The 18,945-nt window shown below is 35.6% G+C and overlaps 1 protein-coding gene across 2 annotated transcripts in view; it reads left to right on the top strand.

Moving 5' to 3' along the window:
* The window catches only part of CDK14 (cyclin dependent kinase 14), a 508,542-nt gene that overhangs the window by 147,505 nt on the left and 342,092 nt on the right, over positions 1 to 18,945 (top strand). For both annotated transcript variants that reach the window (XM_006925698.3, XM_006925699.3), the window contains one exon: positions 17,387 to 17,466. In XM_006925698.3, the coding sequence (XP_006925760.2) occupies positions 17,387 to 17,466 (80 nt within the window). The remainder of the gene's footprint in view (positions 1 to 17,386; positions 17,467 to 18,945) is intronic.

The raw sequence follows: 18,945 nt of genomic DNA, 5'->3' as shown, positions 1-18,945 counted from the left end.
AGGTGATTTGAGGTGTTCTGTGTAGTAGGTGCCTGTCCAGAATAGAACAGTCACTGTTCCCTTTTCCTTTCTGTCAAACAAGTGTATTTTGGACAAGCGTTCCATTCCATCGCTGTCTTCTCATTGTGGACTTAAGTCCAAGATTTGATGGCCCAAGATTTTCTTACTCCCTTTTTATTCTGCTCATATGGCAAACGTAACTCCGGATCTGCTAGCACCCTTACAACCCTTTTATCCTTCTCATAAATAATGGAGGAACTAATATTATAGAAAGAACAGTACCTTAAAAAATAAAATTCTTTCAAATAGGTTTTTGAGTAAATCAGAAACTCAGCACCCTTGAGCCCCAACCCGAAGTATATTCCCAGCACGACCTGTGAATGTAGTTAAGCATTCAGAATTAAATTAACAGAAGAAAATAATTCTACCTGTTATGTCATCTGAAAGTCTTGCCAAATTTTCATGGTCTTTGTTCTTATTTTTAGTTACTTCTTTTTGTATTTGTATTTAAGCAGGCACAATTATATTGTTTGTATGTATTCACGCAAACTTACAGACGACTTGATTAAATTATAAATATTTTTTTGTGGTGATTGATATTACCTGAGCTAATTTACCATTGACCCTCTGTTTAAAAAGAAAAAAAAGGGCTCGTTTAATTAATAAGACCTGGAGAGAACAACTATATTTAAGCTTATTTTGTCTAACAAATATGTTTATATAGATGATGCTTCATCACAAATGCAGTTATTGAAGTTAGTGTGGCCAGATCTCTACATACAAACAATGTTAGTAGCCACTTAATAATCAACATGTATAGTTATAGTTCTTCTTTTGGAAACTTTGCCTTGTATTATATATATTCAAATAATACATGACCATACATATACCCATGTAAGTATATATATGAAAAGGAAAATGCAGAGACGACAGGTTGAGCAATGGATCTATGTTTATACACCTGAGCAGCAGCAGAGCTGCACTGAAAGTGTGGGTTTCTCAATCTCTCATCTGTCACTTTCTTACTATACTTCAGAATTGGAGTTATTCCATCTATCTGAAATGAGTAAATCTCCCTATTTTTGAAAATGTCCTGTAGAAGTCAATCATACTTTCTCCTTAGTCGCTTAAAATGAGTGAGCATTTATAGCATAATGATTGGATGCTCATCTGACACATGATTAATCACGTTCTCTCACTTTCTGAAATTTATAATCTGAGTCTAGTTGACTAATTAGCAGCCTGGATTTTTAAGATTGTGATAAAAAGAAGAAAATAAGAAGTGTATTTTCTTTAAAAATTTGTGTATTTAAAACAAAGAAAAAAAGAAAGGTATTTCTATTTGTTATAATGAAAGTTGTTTATCTACCATAGGCACAGGATATTAGTTTTATAGTCCATTTTTTATAGTTTTTATGCAGTTACATTCGATTGTTTTTAACAAGAAAAGAGTGTAAATAAATCTTAGAAAAAATAAAAATGGTAGACAGTTAAATGACAATATCTGCAGGTATTTGACAGAAAGATTCTGATATATGTATTTAATTTACTCAATTTATAGATACACTACTCATTTTATAAAATTTATAATAATGTAACATATTACACTAGCTGAAGCCTCATTTATTTTCTGGGTTGGGATTTGTATACTGGTGCTGTTACAGAAGAATTCCTCAATTGGATGACGACCGATGATTTCCCATCTGCTTCGGTTGGAGAAGAGTCATGGCCGTTGTATTTATTCCTCATTTTAAGTGAACACTGAGCAAATATCTAATTGCTTTTGAGTATATGTTGCCCCTGAAATCAGGGACTTTACTCCTCTAACACTCATTTTGAACTTGAATGCCAGTCATATCAGAAAGCTTTGTGTTAAAAACTGAGAAGATTGACATATAGGACAGCCGAGTTTTGTGATTTCTTAGTTACAGAAATCGTTCTAACAAGGAAAGCTGATGCAATCCACCCTGTCTGTATCTATTTACTGATTTAGTCCTTGTTGAGGTAATCGACTTCATTCATTCACGCATGCACTTTTTATTGAAGTCAGACTCCACAAAAGCCATTTAGTATAAGGAAAAGCCAAATAACAATTTCTCCTTAAAGTGGCTGAATTATGTCATTTCACCGAATGGAAATTAAATTTCTTATTAGAAGCTAGATTTGGTGGCAGAGGCTTAACATTACTGAATAATTTTTTGTTTATGACTTTGTCAGTTTTCCTGACTTTGTAGTGCTAAGCCTTGCATGACAGATTGCTCTTTAGAAAACGGATGCTAATATCCTGTTTGATGTTGATAAACACACATGTTATTGCTTGGAAAGCTCTGGAAGTAGCATAGGTGAATTTAACAAATTGAGTATTCAGCGTTCTTTGTTATTACAATAAAGATTTGCTACCAAATATTTTATAGTATGTACATATAACTACAGAATTTAATCCTGGAAGTGTATTAATTTTGAAAATGTTTTGATTTATATTTATAAATATATTAATTTTGTAGTATGTTTTAGTCTATGTCAGGTATATTTAGTAGACTTATAGGCTCAGTTAATTTAGCTTTTTTGGTTAGGAATAAAAATGTATATTTAACTTCTTCAGATGAACACGTAGATACATCATTAGCTTTTACTTCATTTATCCCCCCCCTAAAAAAATGTAGTAGCTAATAAAAATATTGATGTCCAGCAAGATCAGATATTTAATTACTTTGTTGGAACAATTTTGTAGAGGACCTGACATCCAAATCCCTCTGAGTCTGCTTTTCTTTCCTATGTCCTACTGCTTCTTTAGTTTTCACTCTGTTCCCTAAGTGTGACTTGCCCGCTTTTGCACCTTCTTTGTTCATGATAGATCGTACTGTGTAAGTGGCTTTCCTCTCCTTTTCTCATGTCCACATCCTGTTCTAGATTTAAGGCCCAACTTAGGTCCCACTCATACTATGAAATTGTCCTTGCTTCTGACAGGAGTCTCTCCTTGACTAAAACTTTAGTTATGCTCCTCCAAGCCCTCTCATTGACTAGGCCTTGATTTTGCCAACTTTCCCCTTATACCTATCCCTGCGCCCCACCCCTCACACACATATATCTTGTCCTTGCCAGGCCCAGACAGCTCAGTTTTAGCAAGAATCTGGCTAAATTTAAAGAAAATCCCCCCACCCTTGATATCTGATTGCTCTAGCCTGCCCTCAGCAAGAATCCTGTCATAGCAGCTTAGCAAGAATTACCCCTACCCTTGGGGTCTCCTCTTAGTAACTTTCCATCCACAGTGGCCCCTAACCTGCTCCTTAGCTATAAATCCCTTCTTATTCTTATTGTATTCAAAGTTGAGCCCTGCCTTGCTTGATATCTCCGTTACTTCCTCATACATATGTAACTGATGCTCATATAACTTACTCTTATATGTACAGTTGACGTTTGAACAGCGCGGGGGTTAGGGGCACTGACCTGACCTCCTGTGCAGTCAAAAATCTACAGAGAACTGCAGTTGGCCCCCCAGATATGCAGATTTCCAGCCTCAGAGTTGACCCTTGAACAATGCAGGTTTGAACAGTGCAGGTCAATTGACCTGAGCTCAATTAAAAAAAAAATAATTTGCACATAAATGGACCTGCGCAATTCAAGCTCCTGTTGTTCAAAGGTCAACTGTATATAATTTATTCTTCAGCACCTGTCACAATACTATTAATAGATGTTCAACTAATACATGTAATGGATGGAGAGAATGTTTAGGAATGCTGTAATCAGGCTCTTTAAGTGTAATGAGAAGAGACGCTGACAGACAGCACTTGGGAATACAGATTTGTAGTCAGGACATAGGAAGTTCTTTCTTCAACTGACATTTGATTACTATGGCTTTCATTTGTTCCAAGTGTAAGCCCATGTATCAGGGTTCATAGAGTAAAATCTGTCAGCATATCTGTCTCAGAGATAATTCGATTGGTTGTTTTCTGTTACTCCCATTAGACTGAATTCTATCCAGGCCAGCTCAGAGGGCCTGTGCCCCAGACAGAGGTCCTGCCCCTGTGTAGCTGTCAGGACAACACATTGCTTCCTCGACCAGCTATTGCTTGGCCAGCAGGTTTGCTTTCATCAATAAATCAAAATGCAGGAGTCATGAAATTTTAAGAAAGAAAGAAGTATGGGGCCGTTTTCCTTAAAAGGAAAAAGTATGAACGTGTTTGAACTTGAAACTTCCTGGGTTCTTATTTCAGCAGTAAAAGGATGTATTATTAAACCACAACGAAAAGGTAAATGACCAAATATAGAAGTAGAGTGTCATTAAGAAAAATCTACACATAGAAAAAAAGTCAAGAAGATATACACATGTTGTATTTACTTCTGAATAGTATGATTATTGTACATGCAAGATTTTTCTCTGTTTTCCAACTATTCTTCCATAAACATACATTACTTTTATAATTAGGGTAAGAGTTATAAACCCATTCTAAAATATATTGATTTATTTTGAGGTTGGTAAATAATTATTAGAATACAGTGGCATTGCCTTGAGAGTAAACATTTTGATCACAAGTGTCTGAAAAAAAGTATACTGGTGTAAGCAGAGCGCCTCTGTTGAGTGAAGGAGCAGTATGAGCGTGTGGACCACACACCTTTTTTCTGTGGCTTACACTTTAATTATTGCTGCTCCACAGAGAATTTATGAATATGGGCTCTGAAGTTGGACCATCTAGGTCCATATTGTAGGCCTGCTACTTCTAGTTGTGTGATTTAGAACTGTGCCTCAGTTTCTTCATAAAGTGGAGATAATTATAGTATCTATCAAACAGTGGCGTTAAAGGGATTACATGAGACAGTGTAAATAAACTCTTTGGCCCAGGGCCTGCCATATCTTTGAAACCTTAACAATAGGGGTATTCAACACACGTGCTATTTTTGAGTTAAAGACAACTATCTTTTTTTCATCTTTATTGAAATATAGGACATTAATTGCTTGTATTTACACTGTACAAATACATTTTAACTGGAGAAAATAAAAATTACTCGTAATACTCTTGACTTGATATGTCTCCTAGTCTCTTAACCAAATGACTGTGAATTTATAGTAATTTTCTTTGTTGGTTCTCCATGGACATTTGCAGCCAAATTAAAAAAAAAATACTAGCTTTCTATACTAGTTGTAATATAAACTTGGTGTGTGTGTGTGTGTGTGTGTGTGTGTGTGTGTGTGTGTGCGTGTGTGTGTGCACGCATGCACAAGCACACGTGCACATGGACTGGCGAGCGTGTGTGTCTTTATTAGAATCGTGTTAAGAATAGTCTGAACTCTGAATACTCCTGCCTTAATGGCTCTCCAGGGCTGCTTTAATTGTTTTGTCCTGCTGTTCCAAACTTCATTTAATTTTGTGTGACTATGTTTGAATGAAAAATGCAAGCTCTCTGTGGTTAGCAAACAGTACTTGGCAATGAATATTTGGGGACTACTCAAAGCCTGGTGGTGATCAGCGATGTGATTTCTGGTGCATTTCATTTAACTTATTTGGAGATACTTTATTTCTGAGAATAGAAGCTTGACTTCTCTCTCATGATGCCGAACCCATCACAGAAAGGGGAACATTTATGACTCTTTTAGAGAAATGGTAACATCTCTTGCTTTAAACATATCTTTGAACTGGGAAGCTTGAAATGCTATAAGGTTGAACATCAGACTTTATTGTCTTTTCTTTAATCCCAGCTCACATATTGACTCACTCTGATTGTAATGCTATAGTTAGCCTTTTAAAAAAGAACGTTATGAATGAGAGTATTTGATTTTTATTTTTAGCTATAGTGTGTAAGAATTTGCCAGAAAATACAGATGTTCCACAACTTATGATGGGGGTGACATCCCAATAAATCCACCATAAGTTTAAAATATTGTAAAAAATGCAGTTAATATATCTAAACTACCAAACATTATAGCTTATTCTTGCCTACCTTAAATATTCTCAGAATACTAACATTAGCCTAGAGTTGGGCCAAATCATCTCACTGCTGCTGCCCAGTATCACAAAAGAGTATCATACCACATATTGCTAGCCTGGGAAAAGATCAAACTTCAAAATTTGAAGTTTGGTTTCTAGTGAATATATTACTTTTGTACCTTCATAAAGTCAAAAAATTGTAAGTTGTAAATTGTACCATTGTAAATTGGGGACCATCTGTAATAGGTAATCTAAGATAGGAAAAAAGTAATACCATCCATAAGTACATCCATTTCTATTCTGTTTTTTTGAAGCATTTTCTATGGGAAAAAAGCTACTGAAGATGAAAATCTATTTGAAGTGGCAACTTGACCTCAGAAGGAGAAAATTTGATTTCTCTAGAAATATAAGATACAGCCTTTTCAAAGACCTCAGTAATATGTTTTTCTAGACAAGTGTGCTTAAAAGGGAAAAAATAAAACCCAACTTTTTTTTCTTTATCTTTACTCCATCTCTTCATTCTTAGTTTTCAGTGCATATGATTGCTTGTATATATATATATGGTGTTGTATATTTAGCGATTTAAGTTATTGTATGTTATGAATAAAAACTTCTAGAACTAATTAACACACTAAGTTTCAAATCTCACTATATGAAAAGTCAGTCTCTAAAAACTCCTCTTAATAGACTACATTTTACTTATTTTTTAGGAAACTCTCCCATCTCATCCAATAAACATGCCCTTTTCTAGTAATTACAGGAGTATGTGTAACTAACTGCCTTTACATCTGTGGGTGTCCTGGCATCTTTTTCGTGCTTTGTGCTTTCTCTTGATGTAATAACAGTTCTTCCATCTCTTGTCTTCAATAACTTTGCCTTTTTTTTTTTCCTTAGAAACTTACCAATGTTGGTTATGTATTTTAGTTGCTCAGTCATGTCTGTTTTCTTCTTTGGTTGGTAATCTCCTCAAGGGCTGCATGCAGGTGATTTTTTTTTTGCTTTTCCCAGAATGGTTTCTTGCATCTGGAGGTATTCCAGAATACCAGAAAGTGTACAATCCATTGCCCTAAAACTCCATAAGGTTGATATATAAAAATGGGTGATAAAAGTCTTTCAAAACCAAACAAACTTTGGACCGGGTAACTACTATACAGTTCAGCTTAGAGAGGAAAGGAGAGGAAGCGTTGGAAATCCAGGAAAAGCTCAGATTTGAAGTTTATACACAGAAGCTGCTACGTGGTCTGGGACAGAGGAGTTGAGGTGTGATTGAGAGTGACTATGGAGAGGGGAGTTCGAAAGTGAAAAGAAATGGAGGGAGGGAAGAGGGGAGGAAGGAGAGAGAGAGAGGGAGAGAGAGAGAGAGAGGACAGTTAATGAACCAGGTTCCCCCAAATGTGGATGGGTGGGAGTCAAGAGTGTAGTGTCAGAGAACACCGCCTGGAACTCGTTGTCTTAAGTGTTTTCATTCCTACCTTGGATGTAGACAGATAGAAAGATGTGTGGCCAAGCCCTGTCGTAAACAGGACTGGAATTTAAAGCAGACATGAGAGGCTTGAGCAGTTGGTTGCTGTTGACAAGTTAAAACTTTTTTAGGGATAAAGCACACTTTTGAAATCACGTTTAAAAAGTGAATTATTAAGTGTAGGGCAAATTAGAGATGGTGTGATTGCAGGGCCCGTGAAGAAAACTCAGGAGTGTTAGTTGCTGGCAAGATCAATATGAGTTTACAGTATTTTGTGACTGTCACAGTCTAATTCGAGCTTAGGACAAATAAAATTAGCACCAGTTTGGTTTCTGGAACAGGGCAGGGCACTATCCCAGTCCACTCAGCACTTATTAGACCATGTCTGTTTAGTGCATACACCCTGGCAACCACATTTCAAAAAGGATTAATCAGCTGAGAATTATCTAGAAGCTTGCAATTAAGACTGTGAGGGCACTCAAAATAGTTGAAAATTTTTGAATGTTTTTTGTAACAAAGAGACTTCACTGTTGGAAAGACTAGACAAAGGGAGGGAGACAATGAGAAATTGATGTGGGAACCTAAAGGCTTAACCCAGTGGTTATCGCCCCCAGGGTGTTTTAAAAAATACAGGTGCTGACCCGTACCCCACACCAACTAAATCAGGGGTGGGGCCAAGCAATGGTATGTTTTGAAGCTCCCCAGTTGATTCTAATCTGTAGCCAGGGCTAGGAACCTGTACCTTATCTTCTGTACTGCTGCAAAGCCTGGCCCCATCTTCTCCCTGCCTTGCCCAATGCACACAGGGGCAGCTACGCTGAGCGGCAGCCAAAACACCAGCCCCTACTCCTCCTGCTTCTGAGAGACTGTCAGGATGGATTCGGACACTGGCTAGGCCCTGCCCAAGGTGTAGAACTGCCTGGTCAGCCATTCTCACCCCCATGTTTCCCACTACATCTCCTGTGCTGTTCCTTCTCCTCCTCCCCGCATCTTTCAGTCTCTTTCTAGAACATTATTCTCTGATCAACAAGCTCTTACATATTCTCTTCCTCTTTCTGAGTGTTTTCTTCACTCCTACTTTAACAGAAAACCGGCTCTCTCTGGAGGTTATTACTTCTCTTGGAGTCTTCCACGTGTCTCATATTTTTATATCTGGCCTAGATTTTTGTCCTGAGATCCAGAGCCATAAATACCAATGCTTCCTCTACGTCTCCACTTGGATCTTCCCAGTCTTGGATCCTCCCAACCCAGACTCTTGGTTGCCCTCTGTCTTTAAGGGCCACAGAAAAGGATTGATAAAAAACCTTAAATCTCTTCTTTAGTTTTTCTTTTTTTTGACTCTTGAATATTAAATAATAATTGGTGTTTCCATCCACCCAGATACTAAAGTCAGCACATTTGGATTTGGCCTTTACACCATTCTCTACACCGAATCCAATTTATTCTGACGGCATGCTGATTCTCTTCAGAATATCACTTTTCTTTTTCCCATTGCATTCCTCAGCATCCTGCTTCTTTGTGGCCACCATCTTTCTCCTGGACCACTGTAATAGCTCTCTGACCTCCCTCCCCGCTCCCACCGTTGTATTCCCTCAGGCCCCTCTCCACACCCTAGTGAGTGAGCTGTGGACACATAATTTAATCATATCACCCCCTGCTTAAGATCCTCCAGTGGTTTTTTTTTTTTATCAATCCTTTCTGTGGCCCTTAAGGACCTCCACGATCTAGCTCTCCTCTCCTGTCCATCCAGGTGCACCCTCTGCACCTGCCCCCCATTCCCAGCCAACAGGCTTCAGCCACTCTTCCTTTTTTATATTTAGTTTTAACGCATCATGTTCTCTGCCTCTGGACTTTTGTATAGGTTGTTCCTTCTGTCTGGAAGGTTCTTTGCTTACACTTCTGTATTTTTTGATTCAGCTTAAATGTCATACTTTCAGAGAAACCTTCCCAAAGTGTCTAATCTAAAATAGGTTCTTTATCTTTTCTATAGCAAATTATAATTCTTCTTCATTACATTTATCTCAATTCATATCGGGTGTTTTAAAAATATTGTTAGAACTTATTATGGAAGATTAGTAGAGAACATAGTTAGATAAATTCTCATGAGGCCATCATCCAATTTCAAATGTTGACATCCCATGTCTGATCTTATTTTATCTATATTTGTTTCTCCCAATTATTTTGAAACAAACCCCAAACATCATGTTATTTCATAGTACATTTATTCTTTAAAAGGTAAAAACTCTGTTTTAAACACATAACCACAATACAATTATCACATCGAAAAAATTTAACAGTTCCTTGTCATCAAATATACATACGGTGAATGTTAAAATATACTGTTGGAGTCAAGATAAAATTAGATCTGTACATTACAGTTAATTGCAATTAGTTGATCTCTCTCTCTTTTAATCTATGGTTTCCCCTCACATTTTTTCATGAAATTTATTTGTTGAAGAAACACATTCATTTTTCTTCTATATGAAGAGTTACCTGTAGTGTGGATTTTCCTGATGTATTTCAATGACCTTTTTTAAACTTGTTCCCTATCTCTTTAAAATAAGGTGTTAGGTATAGACTTGGTCAGATTCAATTTGGATTTATTCCCTAGAGGGGGATGAGTGCTTCCAACAAGAGGCACATACTATCTGGTAGTCTTTTCTTTTGTGATTTTAGCAACTGTTAATAATCCATTAAATGATTATGGTTAGCAAAAATGGTACTCAAATTCTGTCATTCCTTCTTCATTTGCTACATGCAATGCATCTATAAAGAGAAACTTTCACATATCAAACCATCTGTTTACACTGAGATATAGTGTATATGAAAATATATGAAAAGAAGGTTAGTGTTTGATGTATTCTCTATATTTAACAGTTTTAAAACTAATGAGTTGGTTCCATAGTACCCTCCAAATATAACTGATGAGATTTTTTAGTCTCATAAACTTACGGACTTAAACATATTTGATACCTTTCTATCACAGGTATTATTTTAGCGATGCTCAAATTTTTCCATCTTTGATGAGTGGGAGCCTCCTGCCTCCCTTGGACATGTTTCAGCCATCCTTGCAGTTATGGGCTTTATGTCTGTCTCCTTGGTGAGATGCAAATGCAGGGACCACGTCTGTTGTTCATCCTTTATCCCAAGTACAGGATCAGAATCTCTCAATGAATATTTGTTGACTGAGGTTGGGATATCAAAACTTCATTAAGTGAAGGGCTGCCTTGTGGAAGAGCATTTAGTTTAGTCTTTGTGGAGTCAGAACTTGGATCAGAGAGTAGAAATCACAGGAGGCAAATTTTTGCTCAACATTTAGGAAGAGATAAATCATTTGGGGGTGTTGTAGGGGAGTTTGAGTTCCATCAGAGTCTTTTGGGGGGCTGCTTTGTTCTAGACAGTGAGAGGACCAAGATAGGACAATCAAGGCAGTAAAGATCTTTTTGTCTGCCAAGAAGCCTAAATGATCACTGAGGTTATTTTATTTTATGTTCGAGGTAATAAGACTCTCAAATCCTTGTTGACAGATTTTATTTTTGGAAAGGTGCAGGGCTGGATGGTTTTAAAATTGTTGAAATGTACATCATTCTGTTTTCTCCAATGAACACATGTCACTCTAATTTCATATTTCTAAGCATTATGAGTTTACACATTTGATAAGACATTGATAATGATGAATTATGCTTTAGCAGCCATCATTTCTTTTTTTAAGTAACAACTGTCGACTGAACATACTCTTTTCTCATTGTATTAAATCTTCAGACTTTTTGCACTATTGGTCACATCCTAATAAGTAGCCATTACACCATTCTTACTAATTTTTGTGTTTTGTTAAAAATTAATTTAATGGAAATAACATTAGTCTTCTTCTGCTTCTTTCTGTATTATAATTTTGATAACGATTAGGACAAGGTATAATTACTGACAGCTTACCTTGAAATTCTAATTTCTTTTTTTCCATAAGAAAGTACAATAGAAAACACTTTAAGGTTATTTCAGAATAGCAAAGGTTAAATAGTATCGAGATGATTTCTCATTTACACCTGAATAAAAATTGAATTTAGATGGGGTTAGCAAAGCTATGAATATTTAGTTAAGTTTTTAAGTTTTGAAATGTGTGTGTAATACAGTATAGTCAGCAGTTTAACTGGTATCTTAAGAGGGAATTAATAAAAGAAGTGCTATTAGTAAAACCTTTAAAATATTTTAATGATTTTGCCAGAAGTTTATAAATTCAGCCCAAGGTATTGTTCTTGATTTACTCTATCTTGCCATTGTCACTTCCTCAGTAATATCTACATATCCTCTATTGCTTCTAAACCAATACAGTAAGGAAACAAAAGCACAGTATCTTCCTGCAGTCAGTATTATGTTCCTTAGGAGTTTCTCTTGAGACAAAATCATAATGGAAGAGTGAAGTAGAATATATTAAATTTCACAGGGTATATTAAATTTCTTTTCGGTATATTGCTTTAATTTCCTTCATATTCTCTAGATATAATTTCTTCTAGGTGTTAGTACATGGACACTATTTTCAGAGATGACCTGGATAATGATTGTAATTTTGTTTCATTGTACTAAGTTATCCTATTAATTTGCGTTAACTAATGGAATAGAAAATCTTTAGGCTTTCCTTTGAGAGCTGTTTGTCTGTAACAAAATTCTCTTTGTATATCATCTTTTGAACCTGGAAAATTTACCCCGAGCTAACTGGGGAGTTTTCCTTTTATAGGTTTCACAAAATGTTGAATGAACAAATGAAGAAATGCATGAAAAAATGAATAGGCCGTCCTTATTCAAAACTTCCAAACCTTGCTTCGCTCTCACTAGAGAGTTTCAGTATTTACAAATTTATGGCACATAGAACTGTGGAGAGATTTCTGAAGTTGGCAGGAATTTTCGTTTGTGATTAGAACCATTTCGAAAGCTGGATCCACTTCAGCATAGCTCTACTGGGATGCATGACTCTGTGAGTGGATAGCTCTATGCACGTACAGGCATTCCCCTGGCTCTTCCTGGTGCCGCACTTGACAGCTTGTCCCGTTTGATGGTCAGACTAGAGCAGTGAGTCACTCATCTTTGGGCCTGAAGTGAGCTTCATAGTGAGGTCAGACTGGGAAATGGCAGTTGTTGGGAGAATTAGAGAATATTGAAGAATCTCTGAAATTAAAACAGCTCCCTGCATAGCTTAGAACAATTAGACACAAACCTGACAGTGTCTCCAGTGGAATTTTCTGTGGTAATATTAACATAATTTAAAGCATTTATTTTTAAGCATTTTATTTACCTGAGTTATGTCTTCACTGACAATCAGACCTTGATTGCCTTCTGTTTATTAGCCTTTGATTTAATTAATAAGACTTGTTAAAGAGGAATCTTCAATATTTTCCTGTAAACAGCTCTAATTTATTGATTCAATTTGAATTTTGTAATTATTCTAAAGAACTGAAATCAGTGTTTGAAGCATATGTTTTGAATCTTTAATAAAATAACTTAAACCCACAGGTACTTCTTAGATACAATGTTTAGTTTGTTTTTCATAGAATAACAGATATCTTCATTTGATATCTTTGAAAACTGACATTTTTTGAGAGTAGTAACTTAGAATTTCAAGTCTTTCAGTGCACACTAAAGTTTAAAAAATATATATGCGCGAAAGATTGAATATTAGAAAATTCATGATGTTTTTCCAAAGGTAGCTTTTCCAAAACTAGAGCCAGTGCCTTAACATTTTTACTAGACTTTAGAACTGAGTAATTCAGTAGTTGGTGAGTGTCTAGACATGTAGAGAAAAACTAATTAAGAAAAGAGAAAGTTGCAATGACTCTTAGGTTAAAGAGCAATTTGAAAATCAGTATGATTCTTAGCGGGAAACCAACGAAGCAGTTGTTGACGAGGGAGATGCTGATTAGCAGTCCGGGCTCTGATTATTAAAGGATGGTGAGGATTTTGAAACGTGTCTGTTGGGTGCAAAATGGTTAGTTAACACAACATTCTATAAATTCTAAAACTTTTAAGGAAATGAAAACTTTATATCTGCATACATGAAAAACAAAGAGATTGCACCTTTAATATGAAAAAAGAAAATAAATATTCAAACCAAACATGAAAGATGTTAAAAGCTTTATAAAAATTTGAGATTTCTGAAATTTTTGAAAGCAATAATTTTTTTAATTGAATCAATTTGATGTGTAACATTGCATAAATTTAGGGTGTAGAACATGCTACTTTGATAATCTATCTGTTGTGATATGTTTGCCGATGAAGTGATATGTATCACGTTACACATTGCATAATTATAGTATAATATTATTGTCTATATTCATTGTACTGTGTAAAACATCTCTATGCCTTGTTTACTACTTGTTACAAGTTTGTACCCTTAAACACCATCACTCTTATCTCCCACCCCTAACCCCCATTCCCTGGTAACCACCATTTTACGCTTTGTGTTTTACAGGTTTAACTTTTTTAGTTTCCACATTTAGATGATGTCATATAGTACTTGTCTTTCTATGACTCTATCTTGCTTAGCATAATGTGCTCAAGGTCCATCAAGGTCCAAAAAGGAAGGATATCTTCCTTTTTCATGGCTAAATAATATTTTGTTGTGTATGTGTAGCACTTCTTTTTTTTCCAATTCATCCTTTGATGGGTATTAGGGTTATTTCCATATTTAGCTATTGTGAATAATGCTGTGATAAACATGAGAGTGCATACATTTCATCAAAATCCTATTTTCATTTCCTTTGGGTATACTATACCTGGTAGTGGAATTGCTGGATCATATGGTAGATCTATTTTTAATTTTTTGAGGGTACCACATATTGTTTTCCATGGTGGGTAGACCAATTTACATTCCCGCCAATAATGTGTAAAGCTTCCCTTTTACCACGTCTTTGCCAGCAACCGTTGTCTCTTGTCTTCTTTATGATGGCCATTCTGACAGATGCGAGGTGATAGCTCATTGTGGTTTTGATTTGCGTTTCCCTGATGATTAGTGATGTTGAGCAATAATTTTTATACTTTATTCTTGAATTATCTTGCAGGTATTAGGATGGAAATGTCAGTATAGTAACATTATTAATATTCGTTCAATAAAATAGAGAGTCTACTCTATGCCAGGCAGTTTTAGACACTGGGCATATAACAGTCAACAAAACAGAAAAAGTTCCTTCACTCCTGGAGCTAATGGTCTAGTATAAATCTTAAGGACACGTTCAGTTTCATATGATGTTATTCATAAAATCTCAATGTCTTTAAATGTTGTAATTATCATAAGAAATTAATACTTAGAGGTTTAATTCATGGAGAAATATACTTCAGAATCAGAATTCCATTGACTTGGATCTTGCTTTTTTATGCCATTATCATAGTAAATATGTTATAAAATTTTTCCATAACAAAAATAATGCACATATGAGATTACTTAAAGGTGTTCCATTTCTAGTTGCATTTGAAGAGTATTGGCTCAGTTGAAGGTTTGTTTCCTTTTAGTGTATTTCAGTACAGTCACAGCTTTGTGGTCTGAGAATGTGTTTTAAGTATATAACCTTCAAAAATATGAATTCCATGTATTCCAGAATTCAGTTCATGGTACATATCAGTTAACGATCTCAAGGGAAATGGAAATGCTTTGTGGGTAGAAGGTTGTGTGTGTTTTTTTAAGGGTGAGGGGAAAATATCAGTAAATGAGGAGAAAATTCCAAGCAATTCCTGGAATCAGTTACCGCCCCCTCGGGGAGCTAGCGATGAGCTCAACTGGGCTGAGAAAAATCTGTGCAGATGTCAGCACTGACTGCATCCCAGCCTCAAGCCCTGCCAAAGGCCTCCCTTAGTCGTAAAGGACAAAGTGAGGAGCATAAGGTACAGTCTCCATTTGAACCCCATGTTGATACTAATGTTCTACCTGCACCTGGGTACCTAGAGCGCAGTGAAGATCAGAAAATTTAAGGTAATGTACTCGGGAGAGGAGAGTTGCAGGGCAGAAAAGCAGCAGGCCTGTCCTCCCAGCTGAACACAAGGAAAATAAACACAACGCACAAGCTCATGTAGATGGCACATTGCAGAGCTTTATAATTAGATATCTTTATTTGATTACTGTAACCAATAATGTATTTCAACAATCAGTTTAGAAATGCCACTGGGATGGTTGAGCTGTGATAAATTTCTTGGCCTTTTGAGTTTCATGTCTGTGACAGTTCTTTGAGTAAAAACAGACTAAATGGATGTAGTTCTTAAAAAAGAGACATTCAAATTCTTTATTTCAGACTCAGGCACTGGGTTCTCTGGACCACATGAGTTATCCTTTGCGAGTTCCATAACCTTGAAAGATCTTTGGTTGCAATTGAAATTGCAATGAGAAACCACTTTTCATCTATCACATTGGCAAATTCAAGGTTGAAAACGTAGTATAGATGAAGGGGGAACCAGGAGCTCTTATCATTTGCTATAGGAAATGTAAATTAGTACAACCTTTATGCAGGATAATTTCTGAATACTCATCAGAATTAGGATTTAGAAATGTACATATATTTTGATCTTTCAATTCCATTTTTAAGAATTTATCTTACTGACATATTTTTACATGGATGAAATTACATTTCCAAGAATTTATTGCATCATTGTGTTAGTAGCAAAAAATGGGAACATACTAAATGCCTATCGGTAGAGGACTAGGATTAAGTATACTACACTCATACAGAGGAATACCGTGTATTCCTTTCAAAAGCAAGAGACAGTTTTTTATGAATTTATGGAGAAGCCACCAAAGTATGTTAAGTAATAAAAACAATACGTAATGTACTCCATGAAGCATACTACTATTTGTGTGTGCATATGTGTGTATGTGTATATATATATGTGTGTGTCTGTGTGTATATCTGTGTGTATGTCTCTCTGTGTGTATAAGTATGTATGAACAATGGTAAGTGGTGACCTCAAAGGATAGGAGCTGAGTGGCTGAGAAAGGCTGCAGCAAAGATATTAACTTTTCACCAAACACTCTTGTATCTTTTACAGAACTTTTAATGTGTGCATGTTTTACTTATTTTAATTAACAAAATATGCTGCTTGGCCTAGTAAAGATAGAAAGTAGAGCATTTAACTAGAAGACTAATATAGATAGTCATGTCCTTGTTAACAGAATTGACTGGAAAAAAAGTTAGCTGCCTACTGCAATCTCAGTTAGAGCCAATACACATTTAGAATGCGTCTGGAAGAACCATCTGCTTTGGGTAAGCCTGTGTAATCTTGTAATAGTAAAATAGTCATAACTTTTATTTTGATGATATACTGTATTATAAAACACAGTCAGACCAAATATAATTTTAGGGTGCTTCAGTGAAAAAAAAATAGTGAAAAAAGTAGGAATGGGTGATGGAGGGATGGGGGGAAGAGAGAGAGAGAGAGAAAGAGAAAGAGAGAGAGAGAGAGAGAGAGAAAGAGAGAGAGAAAGAGAGAGAGAAAGAGAAAGAGAGAAAGAGAGAAAGAAGTAGGGTAGGGAGGGAGAGAGACAGACAGGAAGCCGGAAGATGGAAGACTGGGTGTCAAGTTTTTGTCCTTGGGAATTGAATGATCTCAGTTTAAGACCGAAGAAGACATTTTGGCAAAACAAAGGAGCGATTGGAGAAACTAAGGAAGAGAGTTATTTTGACTGTTTGATTTTTAATTAACTTGAGAATAATTGACCAAGCATGGTGATTTTGTTAAGCACTGGTTTCATTCTGGAAGGAACATAGAGTGAATCACAGAAAACTTCATTTAAATCTTGGACTGTGCAAGTGTGAATATTTAAAATGTGAATGTTTAAAGTGTGAGTACTTATGATGATGCTATAGAATTCCCAGACTTACTGAAGTTAATCTTGTTGTGGCGGCATAATTGAGTCACTGACATTTTCAGTGCAAAAAAAATATAAATTATAAGGAAGACGATTGGAACCATAACAGGAACATATTTTCATGGATTTGCTTCTCATTTTTTCTTTTGTTTCTTCCAGGGTAAATGGCAAGTTGGTAGCCCTGAAGGTGATTAGGCTGCAAGAAGAAGAAGGTACACCTTTTACAGCTATCAGGGAAGGTAGGAATTTTCTCTTGATATCTTTGCTTTTGTGTTTGCATGATGCCTGTAGCTGTTTAAATATTATGCACCTATACTCTATATTATATTTCTCATGGAATGCATAAAATGAAATGTAAAAATTAGTACCTCTTGCAGTCATATCAAGTCATATCAATAAAATAAGACCATCCTGCAGTATACTCAGGTGTGGGGAAAAAAATATTGCTGTGTATTGATGGCGAGACTATCATTAACTGACTGAGGAACTTTATGTGTCTGATCTTGTTTGCAGAGCTCCTAAGGCACGTATGAATCTAGCATTACTCTATATTCATGACTTTTAAAGAAAGTCCTTAAAAATGTGGAGATCATGCTATCTTATTAGTCATTCGTATTTCTTTTTTCTTGATTTCCTTGTTCCTCTTCTTTACTATATTTTCTATTGGTTTTTCTTACTGATTTACACTCTATTTTAGTGTCATTTAGGTTGTAATATTTTCTTCTATTCTGTCATTTTCTAAAAATTCTTTTTACAATGTAGTTGTTACATATGTTTTAAAAAAAATTTGTCAAATAAGATTGCTCTATTTTTTGCTTTATTACTTCCTGCATAGTTTCTCTAATCTAAAAGAATAAGGTATCTTCTTTTGTTAGTGGAAACTCCTCAGTTCAGATTCAGAACTTGTAATATTAATAGCTTTACCTCTACTCTATTTTTAAAGGTACAAATTATCTTGACGTAAGACTTCAGTTTATTTTTGCATATGGAAAGAACCATATGTACTCGTTCTGCTGATCCACAACAAGATAAATATCAGTGATTTACTGAACAAGATAAATATCACTGATCCATAAGACAAATATCAGTGATTTACTGAACAAGATAAATATCAGTGATTTACTGAAATAATATTATTACGGTATTGGTTAACTAAATGTAGTCTGTCATTGGTCTGCTTTGTCTTCCACAACTATCATTATGATTTACATTTATTTTTGAGGAGTACTTCTGTTGTTTTTTTTTTTTTTCTTGCCTCTCATTCTCCTTTTTATACCCCTTGAATTTGGTTTCCATTATTCCCATTTAGCTGAAAATGTTCTTGTAAAGTTCATCAATGACCTCTTACTTGCCAAATCAAGTAGACACCTCTGTGTCTTAATTTACTCATCATTTTAGCAAATTGTACGTGATTGAAACATTATCTTCTGTGACATCGACTTTTCCAGGTAAATAGCTTTTTCTCTTTCTCTTGTGCTGGCTTCTTCTATAAGACAGAGAGGAGGCCCTCTTTTCTCCAGTCAGCATTTTTTTTTGTTTCATGACTTTAAATAGCAACCATAAGCTGATGACCTACATTGCCTTTCTTTAGCTAAGACCTTGTCTTTGTCTCCATTCTCATATATCCATCTGCCTAACTGGCATTTCCTCTTGAATCCAGTAATATATAAAAAAGATAATATATCACTACCAAGGGAGGCTTATTCTGGAAATGCAAG

The sequence above is a fragment of the Pteropus alecto genome, unplaced genomic scaffold (assembly GCF_000325575.1).
Source record: "Pteropus alecto unplaced genomic scaffold, ASM32557v1 scaffold69, whole genome shotgun sequence".
Classification (NCBI taxonomy): Eukaryota; Metazoa; Chordata; class Mammalia; order Chiroptera; family Pteropodidae; genus Pteropus; species Pteropus alecto.
This window is presented reverse-complemented; position numbering and strand designations above follow the sequence as displayed.